Source organism: Quercus robur, chromosome 5 (genome assembly GCF_932294415.1).
Source record: "Quercus robur chromosome 5, dhQueRobu3.1, whole genome shotgun sequence".
Classification (NCBI taxonomy): domain Eukaryota; kingdom Viridiplantae; phylum Streptophyta; class Magnoliopsida; order Fagales; family Fagaceae; genus Quercus; species Quercus robur.
Window position 1 is genome coordinate 79,583,604 of NC_065538.1, and position 19,955 is coordinate 79,603,558.

Genomic DNA, 19,955 nt, shown 5'->3' on the forward strand with positions numbered 1-19,955 from the left:
AAATAAAATCCTAATTCAACTAGGAAGAGAAAAAAAAAAATGTCATAACTGATTTGCATCATCTTCCTTGGGTTGGAAAAAAACTCGTTCTTGAGTTTTTTTTTGCTATTTATTTTCGATTATTACTGAAATACCCACTCAACAATATGTGGCTCCGCCACTTCCTTCTAAGATAGAAGGTCTTTCGTAGTTATTAGTAATGATCTTTTCTTATTTTTGTCATTTTGTATGCCTCATTGCCTATATAAAGCAGTCCAAAGTAGGTTTCGAAAATCCATAAACACTGCATTCCTCAACTCAAGCTTTCTTAATTTTTCCTTTAGCTTTTCCTTTTAGGTGATTCCATCACTATGGATTGTAAGAAACAACTGCAATTTGTGCTGCGAACTTCATCATCCGAGATGAAGCCTCAAGCCAATGATATCGAACATGAACGAAGATCTGCCAATTATAAGCCAAACATATGGAATTACGATTACCTACAGTCTCTTTCTAGCATATACGACGTAAGAATCCTTTCTAAATATATTCTATGAGAATATTATCGTGACTACAGTTTTTGTGCCACAACTTTTACAACTTTTATGTGGCCAATATTAGTAAACGTTTGTCCCTTTCATAAAGACTAACTATTTTTTTTTCATAACTTTGATGTTGTGTCAACAGATTCTCTCATCTTTCATCTCGAAAAATAATTATGGCTTCTTTTTCTGTTCTATTCCATACTCTACCATAGAGAAATGATAATAACTTCTTATGCAATTAGTTTCTATAGTGTAAAATATGACTCTTAACACATTATTGTATTTGTTTCTCAAATTGTAACTCATCAAGAGGGAATATAAGTGCGTGTAAATAGACCCCGAGTATTCAAGTTATTTCATTATAGACAGTGTATTTTTCCAAACCAATTTAAATGAATTTTTTGGAATTTTTTCTTACTTATTATATGATGATTCGTAAGATCATTCACGTGTCATATTTAAAAACTTTATGACTTACTAAATCAATGGAATGACTAAAAATGAATGTGGAGGTCGTAGAAATTTTGTTTCCTAAACTCTGTCCTTTCATTATTGTCCATTCTCATTTTTAGAGAGCCCCTCTGCACGTGATTTTCACTAACACAATTCAGATTTGGGACAATGGTGTTTTTGCAGGGCCAAGAATATGAAAGAAGGGTACAGAAACTTAAAGAAGATGTAAGGATAATATTTGCGAATGCAGTGGACTCTGTGGCAACGTTTGAGCTGATCGACAGCGTAAACAAGTTAGGCCTAGCAAGCCACTTTGATATGGAAATCAAAGAGGCTCTAGACACCATTGCATCTACTAAGAAGAAAATTTCTAGTCCAGAAGAGGATCTCTACACTACTGCACTATGCTTTAGGCTTTTTAGGCAGCATGGCTATGAAGTTTCTCAGGGTAAAATAATCTTCGAATTTAAATCATATCATTTATGTAGCTGATCCTAACTAATCTGTTAAAAATCCATAACTGACCCCAAAAAACTTAGAAACTAAAACTTGGTTGTTGTTTGAAGTCCTAATATCTAACACCAGTACATTCTGTGCAATTCAGATATGTTTAGAGGCTTCATGGATGAAAAAACTGGTTTGTTCAGAGAAAACACGCACATAAATATCAAAGAAATGCTTGAGCTTTTGGAGGCCTCACACTTGGGTTTAGAAGGTGAAAACATTCTGGATGTGGCTAGAGATTTCTCAACTGCAACTCTCAAAGAAAGCATTTCCAGTTTAGACAGTGACCTTGCCAAGCAAGTGGTCCATGTTTTGGAACTTCCATCACAAAGGAGAGTACAGTGGTTTGATGTCAAATGGCACATCAATTCATATGAGAAAGACATTCACATGAACTCGAGCTTACTTGAACTTGCTAAACTTCATTTCAACATAGTTCAAGCCATACTTCAAAAAGATCTAAGGGAATCATCCAGGTAGCTTCCAAAGAATAATGTGATTTGTGAATATATATATCTTATACCCCAAACTCACTTTGCATTGCACAAAATACTAATTATAAGCATGAAGAGAAACAACTTAATTACTTGTACCTTTGTGTCATTTAGGTGGTGGAGAAATCTGGGGCTCACAGAGAACTTGAGTTTTGCCAGAGACAGACTAGCCGAAAGTTTTATGTGCTCAGTGGGCCTTGCATTCGAGCCTGAGTACACATGTCTTAGAAAATGGCTTACGAAAGTTGTTATTCTGATACTGATAATTGATGATGTTTATGATGTTTATGGCACATTGGAAGAACTAAAGCACTTCACAAATGCCGTAAATAGGTTAGCATTGCAGAATATCACTGCTGAAAACTTTCAATATAAAATAGGGTTAAATATACTTTAACTTCTGGGCTGGTTTTATTTTGGTCCTCACACAGTTTTTTTTGTTTTACTTTGGTCCTTACTAATAAAATGCTTATAGATCACATAACTATAATAAATAATAAATAAACTACTTTAGGCAAAGCAATATGTAGCTTAACTAACACTTCTCTAGTATTTTTAATAGAAATGTTTAGGGTTTGAATCATTTTTCTTTATTCTAAGAGAATCTCCAATAGGCTCTCTAAAACTAATTTTGGAGAACAAACACACCAAAATTTCACTCCAAAAGCTTCTCTATCTCTATATTTTGGATTGTAGTTGCTATAGTACCTCTCATGAAATAGAAAACACTATAGCGTTTATTGTAGCACCTTCAAAAAATTTTATCTATTAAAATAATCACCTAGTTGAATAAAAAATAATTTTTTTTCTCTTTCCTCCGTTACTCTTTCTTCCTTGCTCTCTCTTTCACTTCTAAGCATAAAAAACTCTCTCTCTTCTCATTAGAAAACAAAGATAGACGAAGGCCAACTCTCTTTGCTGGCTGTGTGAGTGAGTGAAGTGAGATGAAGAAGAAAGAAAATAAAAAACAAAAATGCAAACACAGAGGAAAAGTCAAAAGATCATGGTCGGCTGTGTGTGTGTGAAGTGAGCCAAAGAGGAAAGAAGTAGGTAGGTAAATGGTAAATTTAATTGTTCACTCTCCAAATAGTATAAAAATTTGGAGAAGTTACTAGAGATGCTCTAACTATTAAAAAGAAAATGACAATGTTAGATAAAAGTTTGCTCTGAAAATAATTAAATGAAAATGAAAGTGAAAGTAATTTTCTTCTCTTTTTCTTCATCCCTCCCCCCTCCAAGTTTCTTTGCAATGTTTTTGTTTTTTTTTTTGGGGGGTGGGGGGGGGGGGGGGGGGATTTAAGTATTTTGATAGAAATTTTTAGCTGACATAGCCTTTTTGCCAACTATGTAGCAAAATCTTTTTTTTTTTTTTTTTCAAATAAGTGATACGTAGGCATTATGTTAGTCATGTCATGTGAGTAATTTTTGTCAATTAGAGCATCTTCAATAGCTTAGGTAAAAGCAAAATAATCTCTAACCAACAAAATCAAACAACTAAAAGAAAAAAAAAATTATTCTCTCCTCTTGTTCTCTTTTTGCTACAATAGGTGATCTGCAAAGGAAGAATAAAAAAATATTAAAAAAAGAATGAAGAAATAATATTTAAATGAGATAGAGAATGGATAAAGAATCTGTTGGAAAATGTATTTGAAAAAGTGGATAGCTAAAAGGTAAAAATCATTGTTCATTTCCAAACAGTACAAAAATTTGGAGAGTTTGTTGGAGATGCCCTTAGGTGTTGGTAAGGATAACAATGAAGCACACAAGTATGAAAATGAAACAAAAAATTGAGGACCAAAAATACTTTAAGGCCCTGTTTATTTCAATGTAAAAACATTTCAAGGAAAATTATTTGTTTTCTGATGTTTAGTTATTTTCCTCAAAATGCTCAAAAAATATTTGCTGGAGTTGGTCTCATATGAAAAATCATAAATTTTATATTTATATTTAATATAAATATGAAATAAAAACTTTGATATATTTCTCACTTTAATATATTAATAAAATAACTTAGATCAACCTGCACAATCAAAATAAAATTTTTAAAAATTACACTAATAAGCATATTCAAAATAAGAGTGTAACAATAAAAGTAAATAAAAATAATAATTAACAAAAGCTATCAACTGAACTAGCATTCACAAGGATAATTACGTACAAACAATTGAAACCTCTAAGTGATACTAATAAAGTATTTTTGAGAAACTGTTAAAAGTTTGGTGTTGATTTCCATAATTTTGAGGCATTACGTGGTTATTTTGGAGGTTTTATAAGGTATTTTCATCATTTTAATGGTTTTTTAGGGGGTATATTTATTTATATTTTTTAGAGGGTATTTCATGAATCATATTAGATTTGAAAATATTTAGGTCATTTTTTAGATTCAAGGCTATTTCAGTCATTTTGAAGGTTTAATGGATAATTTGGCTATTTTATAGGATTTAGAGGCATTTTAGAGGTTTTGAGCATATTTTGGTTATTTTGGAGATATTAGAGGTATTTTAAAATAGGCAAATAATTGTTTTACAACATTAAGAATAATTCTCACCAAAATATTTAATTCAGGTGGGATGTTAGTGAAACTCAACAGCTTCCAGAGTGCATGAAGACTTGCTTCCTAGCTCTCTACAATACTACTGATGAAATCGCTAATGAAATTCAAAAGGAGAAGGGTGCTTGGAACCAAGTTTTACCATATCTTAAAAAAGGGGTACTCATCTGTTCATTTTCCATAATAATTGAAATTTACTCATTTGTTCATTTTTCATCATGTTTAATTGGAATACATATATACACAATAGGTAAAGATCATCGTTATTGAAATTATAGTGAATATCTTTTTCTTTTTTTCTTTTTTAATAGTGGATAGATTTTTGTAATGCATTATTTGTGGAAGCAAAGTGGTACAACATGGGCTACAGTCCATCCCTGCAAGAATATCTAAGTAATGCATGGATTTCATCGACTGCCCCATTACTTTTGGTCCACGAATTCTTTTCCATGGGACATGAGGTAACAAACGGGATGGAAGATTTTCTGGAGAAAAACCAAGAAATTGTGTATAATATATCTATAATAATTCGACTCTGCAATGATTTGGGGACTTCAATGGTAATTACTCTTTCTTTATACAACATTTTTATAAACTGTGATGTCACTTTAGCATTTTCCAAATAATTATTAATAGATAAAAATGTGATGTCATTGACAAGTTCAAATTGAACTTATAAGAATTCGTCACATCAATAATTTATAAAAATATTATAAAATAGTTTATATCTATAGTATTACTCATTCTTTATTGGTTATAGAGAACATTGATTAATTATTATGTCCATATTAGAACAAACTAATTGGAATAGTAACTTGAAACAGGCTGAGAGAGCAAGAGGTGATGTACCCTCATCAATCCTATGTTATATGAGAGAAGCTGATGTTTCAGAAGAAATTGCACAGAAGCACATCAAAGACATGATAAACAAGAGTTGGAAGAAAATAAATGGGCAATGCTTCAACCAATTGCCAATGCTGCAATCATTTGTCAATATTGCAACAAATAATGCTCGTGTGGCACATAGCCTTTACCAATATGGAGATGGGTTTGGGGTTCAAGACCGAGACACTCGGAAAAATATTGTGTCTTTATTGGTCGAACCTCTCTCGTGCTCTACCGAATTGAATTGTCAAATTATGGAAAATGGGTCAATTTGTCAGCTATGAATCTATGATGTTACAACTTAGAATTTCAATAACTCACTGGATGGTGACTTGAATAGCTAGGTTAAGTGCATGGCTTTGTCTCTACAATAATGCGATGAACGAGTGCTTGGATTGTAACGTGTAATCAATATTCAGTTCATAGTTTTTTTTTTTGCTAAAATATTCAGTTCATAGTTAAATAAAAGTGCTTTTAAAACATTTATATTTGATGTTTTGATTGATATTTTCGACTCTTTGAGTGTCTGTGACCACTACGATTTCCTTAATATTGTTGATGTTGACTAGGAACTCTAAAGTTACGGCTAGGAAGAAAAGGTAAGAATCTCTGCAGTAATTTCGTACTACAATAACCACCAAAAGTATCATATTTGAGAGTGAAAAACAACAGAGATAGTGAGATGCCATTGGTATTGATTTTTTCTTTTATTTTTTCCCTGGAACGAAAGGAGGTTAAAAAAAAAAATCGTTTTTTATTTGAATGGAACTCCTTACCTAGTGTGTGTATATATATATATTATATATATATATATATATATATATATACACATTGTTGAGAATTTGCCGTCAAGAAATAAGGAGAATTTTTTAATATCAAAACATCAATTGAAAAAGTCATAGGAAAATTCTTGGACTACCTAGTAAGAATGTGGAATAAGGAACATCGAGAGGAGGCTACAAATGTTGCAAAATGAGCAGCAGTAGTCGCTCATTGTGCAGGAGATCATCCTAGGTACAAGACACTAAAGAAGAAAGAAAAAATTAGTTACAATATCTCTTCCATCTTCTAGATTTTCCAATTTCAGGCCTATTGTTTTGTGCTATCACTTAGTGCAATATTTGTAATCTCTGTATGATTTAGTAAATTGATTCTCTTATCATTTCATGGACATAAGCTATCTTCAAACCACTTAATAATCCTTGATATTCTCCTTTCTTATTAGACTACTTGTTCCTTGATAATCTTCTAAAGTTCATACCTTGCTTTTCTTTTGGACTTGATTTTGCTGATAATTATTCAATTGCTCGATTTAGATCACAATAAATGCATGCCTTACCTTCTCACATAATAATAAATCTCATTAATTTTGTTGATAATTATTCAATTGCTTGATTTAGATCACAATAAATACATGCCTTACCCCCTCACATAATAATATATCTCATTAATTAATTAAATTCATAATAAAATTTACTATTCATGTGAAAGAAACCAGATTTTCAAAAAAAAAAAAAAATGTGAAAGAAACCATGTATTTATTATGCTTCGTAAAACTGAATAATTACACTTTCGTTGATTGCATGGTTTTGACCAGGGACGGACCTACAGTAGGGCAGGGGGGGGCCATTGCCCCCCCCCCAAAAAAAAAAAAAAGCTATTACCCCCCCCCCAAAAAAAAAAAAAAAAAAAGCTAATATACTAAATTTTCGTCCTAATAGCCCCCCCCCCCCCCCAATTAAAAAAAAAAAACTGGCATGAATAAATCTGAAAAAATCACCGACAAATTCTCATAAAAATAAAAAATAAATAACCGACAAAATAAAAAATAAATATGGAATGAAATCTGAAAACCTAAATTACAATTCTCAAATTTTTACCCTAACCTCACTCTTCCTCCACTCAACCTCATCAAGTATCAACGCCTCCTCCAGGCTCCATCACTGCTGCTAAGTGCTCCTGCTGTTCTTTTCCTCAGATCAGATCCGGATTGTTGGTCTATTACTGCTGCTGCTCCTCCTTAGATGCTTGATCACAGTCACACACGGTAAATCTAAGAAATTTCTCTCCTCTCTCAAGTTTAGATTTTTGTTTTTTTGTCTTGCCGGGTTAGCCCTCTGCCCTCTGCGTTTTTTGATGAACTGTGTTGACTGTATTTCAGTATTTGTGAATTGTGGCTTACTGGCTTTTATTGGACTGGTGTGTTTACTGTGTTGTGTCTTGTCATCATGTCTGTGTGGACCGTAGACTTAGTTGGTGACTTGGTGTTTGTGGCTTTGGATTGAGACTTGAGTATTGACTAATGTGTAAAGTGTAATTGTTTATTTGTTTGTTGCTTTTTACTTTTTTGATTGTGTGGACGTAGGACCAATTTCAAACTTTGTTTGTAACTTTTTTTTTTTGGTTTTAACTATAAAGAAATAAAGTGGGACCAAGATACAGTGGAATGTGAGTATGTGATAGTGAATATTTTATTTGTGAGAGCAGTATTTGGTAGTATTTTTTTTGTCACTTGTGAGTCTGTGAAGATTAGTTTTTGGTAAGTCATAAGTGACTTTTTTGTGAGACCAATCACCAATTGATCAAGTCTTTGGTCAATTGTTTTGGTTTTATCAAAAATTATCTTTGTCACTTTGTGTGATGTGGCTAATATAGTAATATTATATGTATATATATGATAATATAAACTTATGAACTTTGTTTTTATCACTTTATGTGACGTGGCTAATATTAGTAATATATATAAACTTGTACTTATCTGTTTGTGATTATTTTGGTTTTAGATTTTTTTTTTTTTGGTTGAGAAGTTCCTTTTTTTTAGTTGGTGTATAGAAGTAATAGAACTACGAATTATGGAAATAATGAGAAACTTTTTTTTTTTTTTTTTAATTTGTAGATCATGAGTAAGTCCACTACAATATTAAATTTTTTCAAAAGAAAAAATCTAAATAATTCCGAAGTCATAGCTGATGATGCAAGATTGCCAACCCCTAGCGTTGAATCCGTTGATGTCCCAGTTTCTGAAAATCTCCAAACTGAAGTTCCAAATGTCACCATTGACGAAAGTACAGGTTTTGTGCGTGATCCTGGAATGCGTAAGCAAATATGGGAATATGATGCTAATGAACGAGATGAAATTCGAAGAGCTTACATTAATCTTGGTCCATACCAACCTAAACTAGAAGAGTACAAGAAAACTAAATTTGGAAGGCATTCTCGTAAATTTAAACATTCATGGTTTGCAATTGAGGAATTTAGTCCATGGCTTGAATATTCACCTAGTAAAGATGCTGCTTTTTGTCTACCGTGCTTTCTCTTTGACAAGCCAACTGGGAATTCTGGGAGTCATGTATTCACTAAAGATGGATTTCGGAATTGGAAGAAAGTTAATGATGGAAATAATTGTTCCTTTTTGAATCATATGGGGAAAGAACCTAACTCTTTTCATAGAGCTTCCGAGCAAGCGATGACAGATTTGATGAACCAGTCTCAACACATACAAAAGGTACTTGAAAATTTCAATTCTGATCAAATTGCAAGCAATCGATTGCGGTTAAAGGCCTCAATTGATGTTGTCAAAGTGCTTGCATTTCAAGGACTTGCTTTTAGAGGACGAGATGAAAGTTCTGATTCAATTAATCGTGGGAATTTTCTTGAAATATTGGATTTGGTGGTATCATATAATGAATATGTTGCAGAAGCGATAGAGAAAGCTCCCAAAAATGCCTCTTACAAATCACCAAAAATCCAAAAGGAAATTTTACATGTATTTTCAAACAAGGTGAAGAAGGCAATTCGTGAAGAAATTGGTGATGCAAAGTTTTGCCTAATTGTTGATGAAGCTCGTGATGAGTCAATGAAGGAGCAAATGGCTATTGTTATAAGATTTGTAGACAAAGATGGTTTTGTTCGAGAACGTTTTTTTGGGGTGGTTCATATCCCCGATACTACGGCATTAACCCTAAAAGATGAAATATATTCTATCTTGTCACATCATAGTCTAGATATTCAAGATATTCGAGGGCAAGGATATGATGGTGCAAGCAATATGCGAGGTGAGTGGAATGGATTAAAAGCTTTGGTTTCAAATGATTGTCCATATGCTTACTACATTCATTGTTTTGCACATCGTTTGCAATTAGCATTAGTAGCAGCATCAAAAGAAGTTATTCTTGTTCAAAGTTTTTTTAATAGATTATCATCTATTGTCAATGTTGTTGGTGCTTCGTGCAAGCGTACTGAGCAACTAAAAAAAGCTTATGCTGATCAAATTGCATATTTTGTTGAAATTGGTGAGCTTGAAACTGGAAGAGGACTTAATCAAATTAGCACATTACAACGGGCTGGAGATACTCGTTGGGGTTCTCACTTGAGATCGATTTCTAGCTTGGTAAATATATTTAGTCCAACATGTGAAATTTTACTTAAGATCATCAAGGAAGGAAATACTACTTCCCAATGAGAAGCAGCATACTCATGTTATCATGCTATGATTTCTTTTGAATTTGTGTTCATTTTGCATCTCATGAAAGAAATTATGAAGATCACTGATGCACTTTGTCAAGCTTTGCAGTGTCAGTCTCAAGACATTTTAAATGCGATGAATTTTGTTTCATCCACTAAAGCACTTATTCAAAAATTCAGAGATGAAGAGTGGGATAATTTACTTACCACTGTGAAATCATTTTGTGAGGCACGTGACATAGATGTCCCAGATATGAATGCTCGTTATGTTGAGAGAGGAGGTCTAGCTCGTTATCAACAAGATGACTTCACAATTGAGCATCATTATCGGGTAGATATTTTTTATGCTGCAATAGATTCTATACTACAAGAATTAAATCATCGGTTTAGTAAGCATGCGGTGGAATTGCTTAATCTTAGTTCAGCTCTTGATCCTAAAGAGGCACGTGAGTCCTTTAGAAGTATAGACATTTTGTTGTTAGTAAGCAAGTTTTATCCGAAAGACTTCACAAATCAAGAAATGACACTTTTAAAGGCAGAAGTTGATCATTATGAGCACAATGTAGTTCGACATCCAGACTTCAAGAAGCTATCAAGTATTTCTGAGTTGTGTCAATGGTTGGTAAAAACCCAAAAATCATTATTTTCCCCATATATTTATAGATTGATTACACTTGTGCTTACTCTTCCAGTTTCTACAGAGCGAGCATTTTCAGCCATGAATATTATCAAGAATAGGCTTCGCAACAAGATGGAAGATGACTTTCTAATGGACTCTATGATTTTGTACATTGAGAAGGAGATTGCTGCAAAATTTGGTACAGAATCAATTATAGACGACTTTCGAGACTTAAAAGAGCGTCGAGTTCCATTTTGATAAATGTGTTGAAATGTTTAAAAAACACTTATTTTGTATGTTATACTTTGTCGACATTTTTATAATATCAAATGTTTAAGAAACAATTATTTTATATGTAGTATTTTGTTGAATATGAAATAAGTGTTAGTTTTTTTATTTTCATTAAAAAAAAAATTGTTTTAAGCTTTGGCCCCCCCCAGATTCAAATCCTGGTTCCGTCCCTGGTTTTGACCCTCAATTATTTGGTTGGTGGACTTTTCTTTCCTTTGTCTTGTCGTCCTTGATTGGTTGGGTTGGCGCACTTACCTTATTTATTTGATGTTCAACACGGATGCAATCCAACAGGACTGGTTGATAACTAATCAAATCAAGCTCGTGCAAGGTGAATAGCATTATAGCAATTCTTCTGATGGTTTAAACTATTTGTCTATTTTGAGCGGTGCAGAGAGTCTACTAGATGAGTACCAAAAGCTGATGGCGTCTCAGAGATAATTGTTTGGTACGGGCCATTTCTTAGCTACGTTAGTGTAGCCTCAGTCTATGGCCAGCTGCTTGTAGCTGGCCTTGAACTTATACAAGTTTTCTTTACAGAGATAATTATTTAGTATGGTCCTTTCTTAGCTACGGTAGTGTAGCCTCAGTCTATGGCCAGTTGCATGTAGCTGGCCTTGGACTTATACAAGTTTTGCTTTATACGTGTACTTCTTTTTAGTTTAATAAAATTTCTGACCTGTTCTCAAACATTATACTCCTACAAAACTAACAAAAAATATAAACAAAAGTCCGGCTCATTTCTTGGTTTTTCCAACAACTTTGTGGCCCTAATATATTTAGATTGTGTTGTCCAATAATTTTTTGGCCTCCATGTGTTTAGCTTGTGGTACACAGTGTAGAATTTTATGATAATGTGATGAAAAAAAAAAAAAAAAAAAGTTTATGTGGTCTGTCTTCGTGGCTTATCTCTATGAAACAAGAGTCTAAAAAGTTATATTTCCTCATTCATTTCTAACTTGTTGAACTTAGAAGGCTTATTTTAAAAATAATTTTCTTAATTTAAAAACAAAAAGTGGTTGGTCCCACACAAATACAATTTTTTTGGTAAGCACAACCACTAAAAAATGCCTATTTTGCTAAAAGTTTGGTTTTTGTGAATTATATTACTAAAAAACCTAATTAGCAAGTTATCTAATTATGTAACCCTTTTTGGAACTTAATTTAACCAAAGTCGAGCTATATGCAATAACCACTGATGTGGCAATGTGAGCCTAACTTTGGCAAAATTGAGTTTTACTTTGAAATTTGAACTCAATTTTGGCAAAACCAAATTCCAAAAAGACTCTATATAACTAAATAACTTGTTAAAGTGGCTTTTTTAGTTATATAATTCAGGAAAAGTTATTATTTGAGAAAAAAAGCATTTAGAAAATTATTCTGAATTTTGCTTTGAAATTTAAATTCAATTTTGATAAAATCAAGTTTCAAAAAGATATTATATAACTAAATAACTTGTTAAAGGGACTGTTTTAGTTATATAATTCGGGAAAAGCTATTAAAAAAAAAAAAAAAAAAACTCACTCTCCTCAATTTTTGTGATTAAATAAGATATTTCATTTTTCACTCATAACAATGTTTAAAATAATAAATAAAAAAGACATTTAATTAAAAATATAAAAAATAAGAGAGTTTGATGCAGGACCACCTGACAATGTGCCAAATAAAATAGAAATCATGAATGCTACTAATTTGGCAGGGCTGACCATGAAATATCAGAGACAATGCTATAAAGGGGTTGAGGGACCACGAGGACCACGGCCACTAATATTGAAAAAGGAGTATTGTCATTCGGTCCCATGAAATTGACTGCAATCTTTTTCTGTCGGTAAGGATGGATCCCATGTCTCCGTGAGCCATTCTTTGGCCTTGTCCCCCTGGATTTTGAGGAATAAAATTTTCTACAAATACTAGACTACAATTCATAGTCAATAAAAGAAACTCAATTTTGACTTAATTAGAGTCGAAGCCACCTTTGTGACGTGATGTCACCCCTTTTGTTGAATCATTGGTGGTAGTTGCAATATTAATTGAACTAGTCGCTAACCCGTGAGATGTACGGAAAAATTATTAGAAAATAATAAAGCATGCATATATTAAAAGACAATTTAAGTTCATGTGTGCTTGCAAGGGATATATACCTAAATAGTTCTTGCGGTAGAAATAAAAGTCTTATCTTTAAGATAAAGAACTGATGTAAACAAACTAACCTTACATAAAACAAATTAAAAAAAAAAAAAAAAACATAAAACTGATGTCACGGGAAATTCAGCCACATAGTAGTAATATATAAATCTCTTAAAACCTAAACCTAAACCTAAACATAAGGACTAAATATATAAACAAACTAACATTACAAAAGCTGAACTTTATAAGCTAAAATCTATACTGTGAGTTGTAGATCTTGAATGCTATACCGTGCGTTTAGGGCTTCCTACATCTGGAGAGAGAGAGAGTTTGCAGAAACCAAAGAAAATCTCTTTATAGCTTAAGAAACACAATATACTAAAATCAAAGAGATAAAATTTTTAGAAGACAAAATATTATAGATAATTTAAAAGAATTTTGGTTTAATTCTTGAACACTGCAACTCCATAAAATTTATATTAATAATAATATTTTATGATAGCGCAATTAGAATTTTGGTTTAATTCTTGAACACTGAATTGGAAATTGATTATATGAGTATTCAATGGTGAACAAAGTACTATGTATTAATTAATATATAAACAAAACTAACCTTACAAAAACTGAACTTTATAAACTAAAATCTATACCGTGCATTGTAGATCTTGAATGCTTTAGGGCTTCCTACGTCTGGAGAGAGAGAGTTTGCAGAAACCGTGGCTTTATATTTCTTAACTTGAGAGAGGGGTAAGGTTGCTAGGGTTTTGTAGATCTTGAATGCTTTAGGGCTTCCTACGTCTGGAGAAAGAGAGAGTTTGCAGAAACCGTGGCTTTATATTTCTTAACTTGAGAGAGGGGTAAAGTTGCTAGAGTTTTGAGGAGTTATAATTTTTATTTATTTTTTATTTTTTATTTTTTAAATATTGTGCTGACGTGGAAAATTGTGGTGCTAGCAAAGGCTTCGGTTTTATATATATATATAGATAAGTGATCGCAAATTATTGTTTGTCTCTCCTTGACTATCAATAGACAATAATATCAAATTGTTAAATGTATTATATATGTTAAATTACTGATTGTATCAAAAACTTGAATTATTGGGATATGATAAATTTAATCATTTAATCAATATTTCTAACAACATAGACTCATTAAATTATTATTGACGAAGTCCCTATATTAAGGTGGTCTAGACTCTAAAATTCTTCCAGCAGTCAGTAAATTATTAAGAATTACTCAAACTAGTACTAAATAGTTAAAAGATCTTCCACTAAAGAAGAAAAATAAAAAAAGTACATCCATTATATTCAACTGTGGGTATGAGAGAGAGAGAGAGAGTTGCATACCTTTCTCCATTTTGTTCTTCATTTGTCTTGCAAGTTTATTTTAATAAATTCTACACTCAAAAAATTTATGGTGTTTTGAAAACACTATTTTCTTTTTATGTGTACTAATATAATTATAGGAGAAGAAGATGAGAAAAAAAAAATTATACCTATTTTAAAAAATAAATCTAAAACGTGTAGTTCTGTACTACTTCTCAAAAAAAAAAAAAAAAAAACATGTATATACTAATATATTAATCATTAATTATCATTCTATTATAATTAAAAAAACGTGTACTACTTCCTCTTTTTATGTGTGCTTTTGTTTTTGTTATTAAACATTAGGGTTTAAGATTTTTTTGTTACTATTTTTTTAATTAAGATTTTTTTCAATTTATATATGAAAGTTCAAAAACGTGTACAAAACACCTTTGAACGTTTAGACCCCCCAAATTACAACTTAACCAATACAAGCAATATGTCAAACAATTAGTGTGCGGAAACTTAATACATGCTATAATATGAAATTGGTTAAAGACTATCTAAGCCATAACAAAATAAAACCACAGCAAATAATAAAAAGGCAAAGATAGAGAGGAAGGAAGATGCAAACACAAAGACAACACGCGATGTGTTATCGAAGAGGAAACCGAAGTCCTTGGCGAAAAACCTCTCCGCTGCCCTCCAAGCGGTAAACAATCCACTAGAAAATACAGTTAGGATACAAGGACAACAATAGACCCTCCAAGCCTAATCTACCCAGTGCACCTAAGCCCTCCAAGCTTTTTGCTCCAACGAGGTTGCGCCGAACCTTTTTCTTTTCTAGCTTCCCGGATTCCGCTACTAGACCGTAGCATCAACCAATGAAGATTGGTTCCTTCCTAACTGCTTCCCAGAAATCCAAACAACTGTCTCACAGTGATGATGATGGTGAGAACCAGGTTTGGTATAATGCCTCTCAAGGTTTTGACAATGGAGAGGAAGAGAGATGAGGAATTTGAAGAGACTCTAAGGTATAGATTGTGGGTGAAACAATCTGGTTTTTCTTTAGAGTTTCTCTCTCAAAATTCTCTCTGGAAGCTCTCTTTCAATCGTGGGTAAAAGGGGTATTTATACTGGAGTGGGAGAGGAATGTGAAACGTCAGGTTTTACAAAACAGGGGTGGCTCGCGGCTTGACCTCGCGGCTTTACTAAGTCGCGAGATCCAATCGCGAGTTAACCGTATGGCCAGTTGTCCTGTTTTGTCCTGTAGTGCTCCAGCTAGCATGACTGTTCATCTTCCAGCATGCTTGGCACGTGTGCTGCTTCTGGCGGCTTGCAGCCGCGAGTCACCCGCGAGTCCCAGCCGCGAGTCTCTGTTTTCTTGGACACTCTTGAGCAATCTTCACTCTATCTCACTCACTACCCTTACAACAAACCCACCTAAATACAGGGTTACTAAATGCTGAATTACAAGCAAATTTGGCACAGAATAAAGCCAATTAGATGGTTGAATAAATTCAAACTTACAATATATTATAATAAGAAAATGATTAGATGAAGAATTTGAATTATAATCAAATTATGATTTTTATCAACTTATAAATTACAGGAAAAGAAAAATTATATCTATTTTTACTAAATCTAATAAAATTTATGCAATTATAACTATTTTTTAAATAATCTAAATCTAAACAAATTAAGATTTTTATCAACTTAAAAATTATAGGAGAAGAAAAATTATATATTTTTTTAAATCTAAAAATCTAAAAAAATATTCTACAATTTGGTGAAGTCACTTGGCACTACCACGACTTTTAAGCCCAACTTTTATTATATAGTATATGATATTTAAGGTTCATTCAGAATTTGGCCCAATAAAATTAAACTTTCCCCCTCTAAACAAAATTCTTGGCCTCTTATTTCAAAAGATAGCCCAAATAACAACAAACAATCATCTTAAACATCAAACATTTAACAAGAAGCCTAGTTTTTATCCTTTCCCAAAAAAAAAAAAAAAAAAAGATAAACTACGTATTTAATCTATATTCTTTACATCATATTTTAATTTGGTTCCTAATCTTTTAATTGTGTCAATTTGGTCACTAATCTTTCAATATTGTATCAATTTAATTCTTACTGTTATTTCTTGAATAGAAATTGCTGACGTGGTTAACGGCCAAAATAAAAAATTAGTTTATTATCACATCAACATAAACTCTTTTTTTTTTTTTTTTTTGATTGTTAGCCACATCAACAATTTCCATCCAAAAAATAACAGTATAGACTAAATTGACATGACACTGAAAGGTTATGAACCAAATTAAAATATGATATAAAAGATAGGTACCAGTTTACCCAAAAAAAAGAACCATTTAAACGGAGTTGCTGAAGAGAGAGGGTGAGTTTGAGTGTGTATGGGACACCATGTCGCTGTTGCCAACCGACCGATCATTGTGCAGTGAAACCTTGTACACATAGTTGTCCGATCCGCTTGGTATCATCTATTTTCTCGCTTCTTTGATCTTGCCCTCTTTCAACTTATGTATGCGTATCTTACTATTTTTTTGGGATAATGGTAATGTTAGCACTTTCAAAGTTTGAATTGGCTAATATATTTTAAAGAATGCTGACTATGGGTGTGGTCATGTGGGTGAGTCATGGGTGGATCTGTGTGGGTCAATGGGTTTAGGTGTAATTTTAAAAGCTTGGGCTTCTATAGCTTGCAAGTATTTCAAAGTGCAACAGAGGTCAAGTTTCAATGTCAGTGCTACTAAATGTCTTTGGTTTTTTTATTTTTGTAATCTTAGAGCTTTCACATCAATCTCCTTAAATTTTTAGCTAAACTAATCTAAAAACCTCTAATTTTTCTAGTTGGGGTCCTTGTATACAAGGAACCTTCTTAGAAAGAGTAAATCTAGTGTCACAATAATTTCCATTACTTTTGCCACAACTTGTCTATGTAGCGAGTTGTAAGAGCATTAGTATTTGGTCTCTCAAATGTAATATGTTGGTATATTTTAGCATCAAAGTCCCAAAATGACCCATTATTCGGTCTTGTAATTGTAAAAAATTTACAATTGAGCTACAATGCCATCATAAATTTATGATGGCTCGATAGCTCAATTGTAAAAATAAAATATTCATTTTTATTTCTTCTTTCTCTTTCTCTCTGACTCACTTCTCTCTCTGTCTTGTACTCATTCCTCTCTCTTCTTCATCTTCTCTATTTTTCTCTTCGTTTCTCCCTTTTCTATGTCTATTGGTATGGTGGGTTTGTTACCATGGGTAATGGGTTTGTTGGTCGGTGTGGTGGTATGGTTGTTGGCAAGATCGACGTGGTGGGTTTGCTGTCATGGGTAATGGGTTTGCTAATCGGTGTGGTGGCGTGGTTCTCAGTGAGATCAGAGTAATGGGTTTCTAGATCGGCGTGGTGGCGTGGTTGTCAACGAGATCGGTGGTGGTTTTTTTGTGTGGTTCTTGTGGTGGTTGCTTTTTTTTATTTTGAGAAACTTTTGTGGTTGTTGTTAGTAATGGGTTTGGTGGGTTTTTTTAATGGGTTTTGGTGGTTGGCAAGGTGGTAGCGTGGTGGTGGTTGCTGGCCGGTGCCATGATGGGTTTGCTTGGTGGTGGTTGGGTTTTTTTTCTAGGTGTCGTGGCTGGGTATGCTTGGTGATTATGGTAGTGGGTTTTCCTAGTGGTGGCTTAGTTTTTTTTAAAATTATTTTTATGAAGAGGAAGAGAGACAGAGAGAAAGAGGAAAGAAGATAGGAAAAGAGAGAAAGAAGTTGTGAAATTAATATTTTAATGAATAGATGAGATAAATAAGAAATGAGATTCTGGGTGTATTGTAAAATGGTATTGGATAATAGATAAAGTAGTTTTTGATATGGTAAAATGAGATATTTTGTAGAAAGCGATTATGAATGCTCTAAGTGGTGGAAATAAAATGGTGGGTCCATGATCCCACCACTCACGAGTCACCATGTGGGAAAATTGTGATAAAGTTGTGAAATTAGTTGTAATACCAGATTTACTCTCTTAGAAATTCATTTTTCCCATTTCCCATGCTCACCCATGTGATTTGCACTTCACCCTTAGTAAATTCCTTTACTTTTGTCATATCACTCTCTACTACTCATTATTTTGTTCTCACCTTTGTTCTCTCTTCTGTGTCTTCTTCTTCTTATTTTCACCTACTCTGTTCAATATGTTCATAACCTCTCAGTACAAAGTGCATACCGTCGGATTTTTAATTTCGGCTGGTATTGACCAAAATGCTCGAAACAAAACCCAAATTGGACCCAACCAAAACCCAGCCAACCCAAATTGGATCCAAACAAAACCCACCTATGAACATCTTTATGTTGAGCGGTAAGGAAGCCGAGGTTGTCATATTGGGTGTCATGATACCATGTACTGACACCCTTTTGTTGGAGATCGAAAGAGGTTCATAGTGTTGATGTTGATCGGTTCTTGAGAGAGAGAGACAAAGAGTCAAGTGAGAGAGAGAGAGAGAGAGAGGGAGAGAGAGGAGGAGGAGGAGGAGGAGGAGGAGGAGAAGAAGAGTGAAGAGTTAGCGGGAAGAGAAGAGAGAAAAAAAATTGATTTTATTGGAATAGCGAGAACACAAACTCGCTCCTTGTGGCGAGGCAAAACTAAGAGTTAAATTTTATTTGGCAGTTTATTGAGATTGATGCATAGGCTTTTAGTGAGTATTTAGCTATATTTTTAACCTCAAGCTAGTTTATTGAGACAGATGTCAGCGTACTGTAACTTCCCGCGTGGACAATTATTGGCCACACATGCATGTGGGATAATTCTCTCTCTCTCTCTCTCTCTCTCTCTCTCTCTATTTATTTATTTATTTTTGGGTAGAAATATAATTCTAGTACTTTTAGTCTTTTAGAGCATTCACGGTTTTAAAAATTTTAGCATTTAGCAACTCAAAAAGCCATTTTATAGCATTTAACACCTTACTTCACAATACACCCAACATCAAAACTTCTATTTTTTTATCACTTCATTTAAATATTTTTTCTTTATTATTTTTTTATTCTTCTTCTCTCCCTCTCTGTCTCTGTCTCTCTCTCTCTCTTTCTCAACGTAACAATCCTACACACTACCAGCCACCACAATACCAATAGCCTTCAAAAATATCAAAACCCAGTCACACCCAATGGCCACCATGCCCAAAACTCAAACATTACCAATAGCCACCACAAACCCACCACCCACAAACCCACCAAGCTACAACCCATTGCCAAAAAAAAAAAAAAAAAAAAATACACTGCCACAACCACAACAACCACTATTATCAACGACCCACCACAAAATCCATTAAAATAGACCAACACCGCTAGCCACTACTATCACCATCGGAAAAAAAAAAAAAAAAAAAAAAAAAAAATATATATATATATATATATATATATATATATATATATATATATATTCAACCACAAACAAGAACCCAACAACTCACCGCTACTGAGAAACACCTCCATCGACAAAACCCATTCCAAAATCAACCCACCACCAAGATGAGAAAGAGCTGAGACAAAACCGACACCACCACAAAACCACTACCACAACCCCAACAAACCCAAAATGAAAACAAAAAGGAGAAAGGAGAGAGAGCGATGGCAAGATGGAGAAGAGATCACCTTGAAGCTTTGGCTTTAGATTTGGTTGCAATCGAATAAATCAATTTTTTTTGTTAATTTACGTTGAAGAGAA

General features: G+C 33.1%; 2 protein-coding genes across 3 annotated transcripts; both read left to right on the plus strand.

The window, feature by feature from the left end:
- Nucleotides 1–270: 270 nt before the first annotated feature.
- Nucleotides 271–5,897, plus strand: LOC126727284 ((E,E)-alpha-farnesene synthase-like). Of its 2 annotated transcripts, XM_050432870.1 has the most exons (7): nucleotides 271–506; nucleotides 1,161–1,425; nucleotides 1,582–1,957; nucleotides 2,090–2,308; nucleotides 4,541–4,685; nucleotides 4,838–5,086; nucleotides 5,351–5,897. In XM_050432870.1, the coding sequence occupies exons 1-7, from the start codon at nucleotides 351–353 to the stop codon at nucleotides 5,693–5,695; spliced, it is 1,755 nt and encodes a 584-aa protein (XP_050288827.1). In that variant the 5' UTR covers nucleotides 271–350; the 3' UTR covers nucleotides 5,696–5,897. The 2 variants fall into 2 exon arrangements, with proteins under 2 accessions (XP_050288827.1, XP_050288828.1); XM_050432871.1 differs by lacking the exon at nucleotides 2,090–2,308.
- Nucleotides 5,898–7,157: 1,260 nt separating this feature from the next.
- On the plus strand, nucleotides 7,158–9,873 carry LOC126728786 (uncharacterized). The gene is made up of 2 exons (XM_050434566.1): nucleotides 7,158–7,458; nucleotides 8,308–9,873. The coding sequence occupies exon 2, from the start codon at nucleotides 8,311–8,313 to the stop codon at nucleotides 9,871–9,873; it is 1,563 nt and encodes a 520-aa protein (XP_050290523.1). The 5' UTR covers nucleotides 7,158–7,458; nucleotides 8,308–8,310.
- Nucleotides 9,874–19,955: the final 10,082 nt, after the last annotated feature.

Coding starts and splice junctions, on each gene's coding strand:
- LOC126727284 (XM_050432870.1), top strand. CDS start 351: ATGGATTGTAAGAAACAACTGCAATTTGTGCTGCGAACTTCATCATCC. Junction 1,958..2,089: donor GATCTAAGGGAATCATCCAG/GTAGCTTCCAAA, acceptor TGTGTCATTTAG/GTGGTGGAGAAATCTGGGGC. Junction 5,087..5,350: donor ATGATTTGGGGACTTCAATG/GTAATTACTCTT, acceptor AACTTGAAACAG/GCTGAGAGAGCAAGAGGTGA.
- LOC126728786 (XM_050434566.1), top strand. CDS start 8,311: ATGAGTAAGTCCACTACAATATTAAATTTTTTCAAAAGAAAAAATCTA.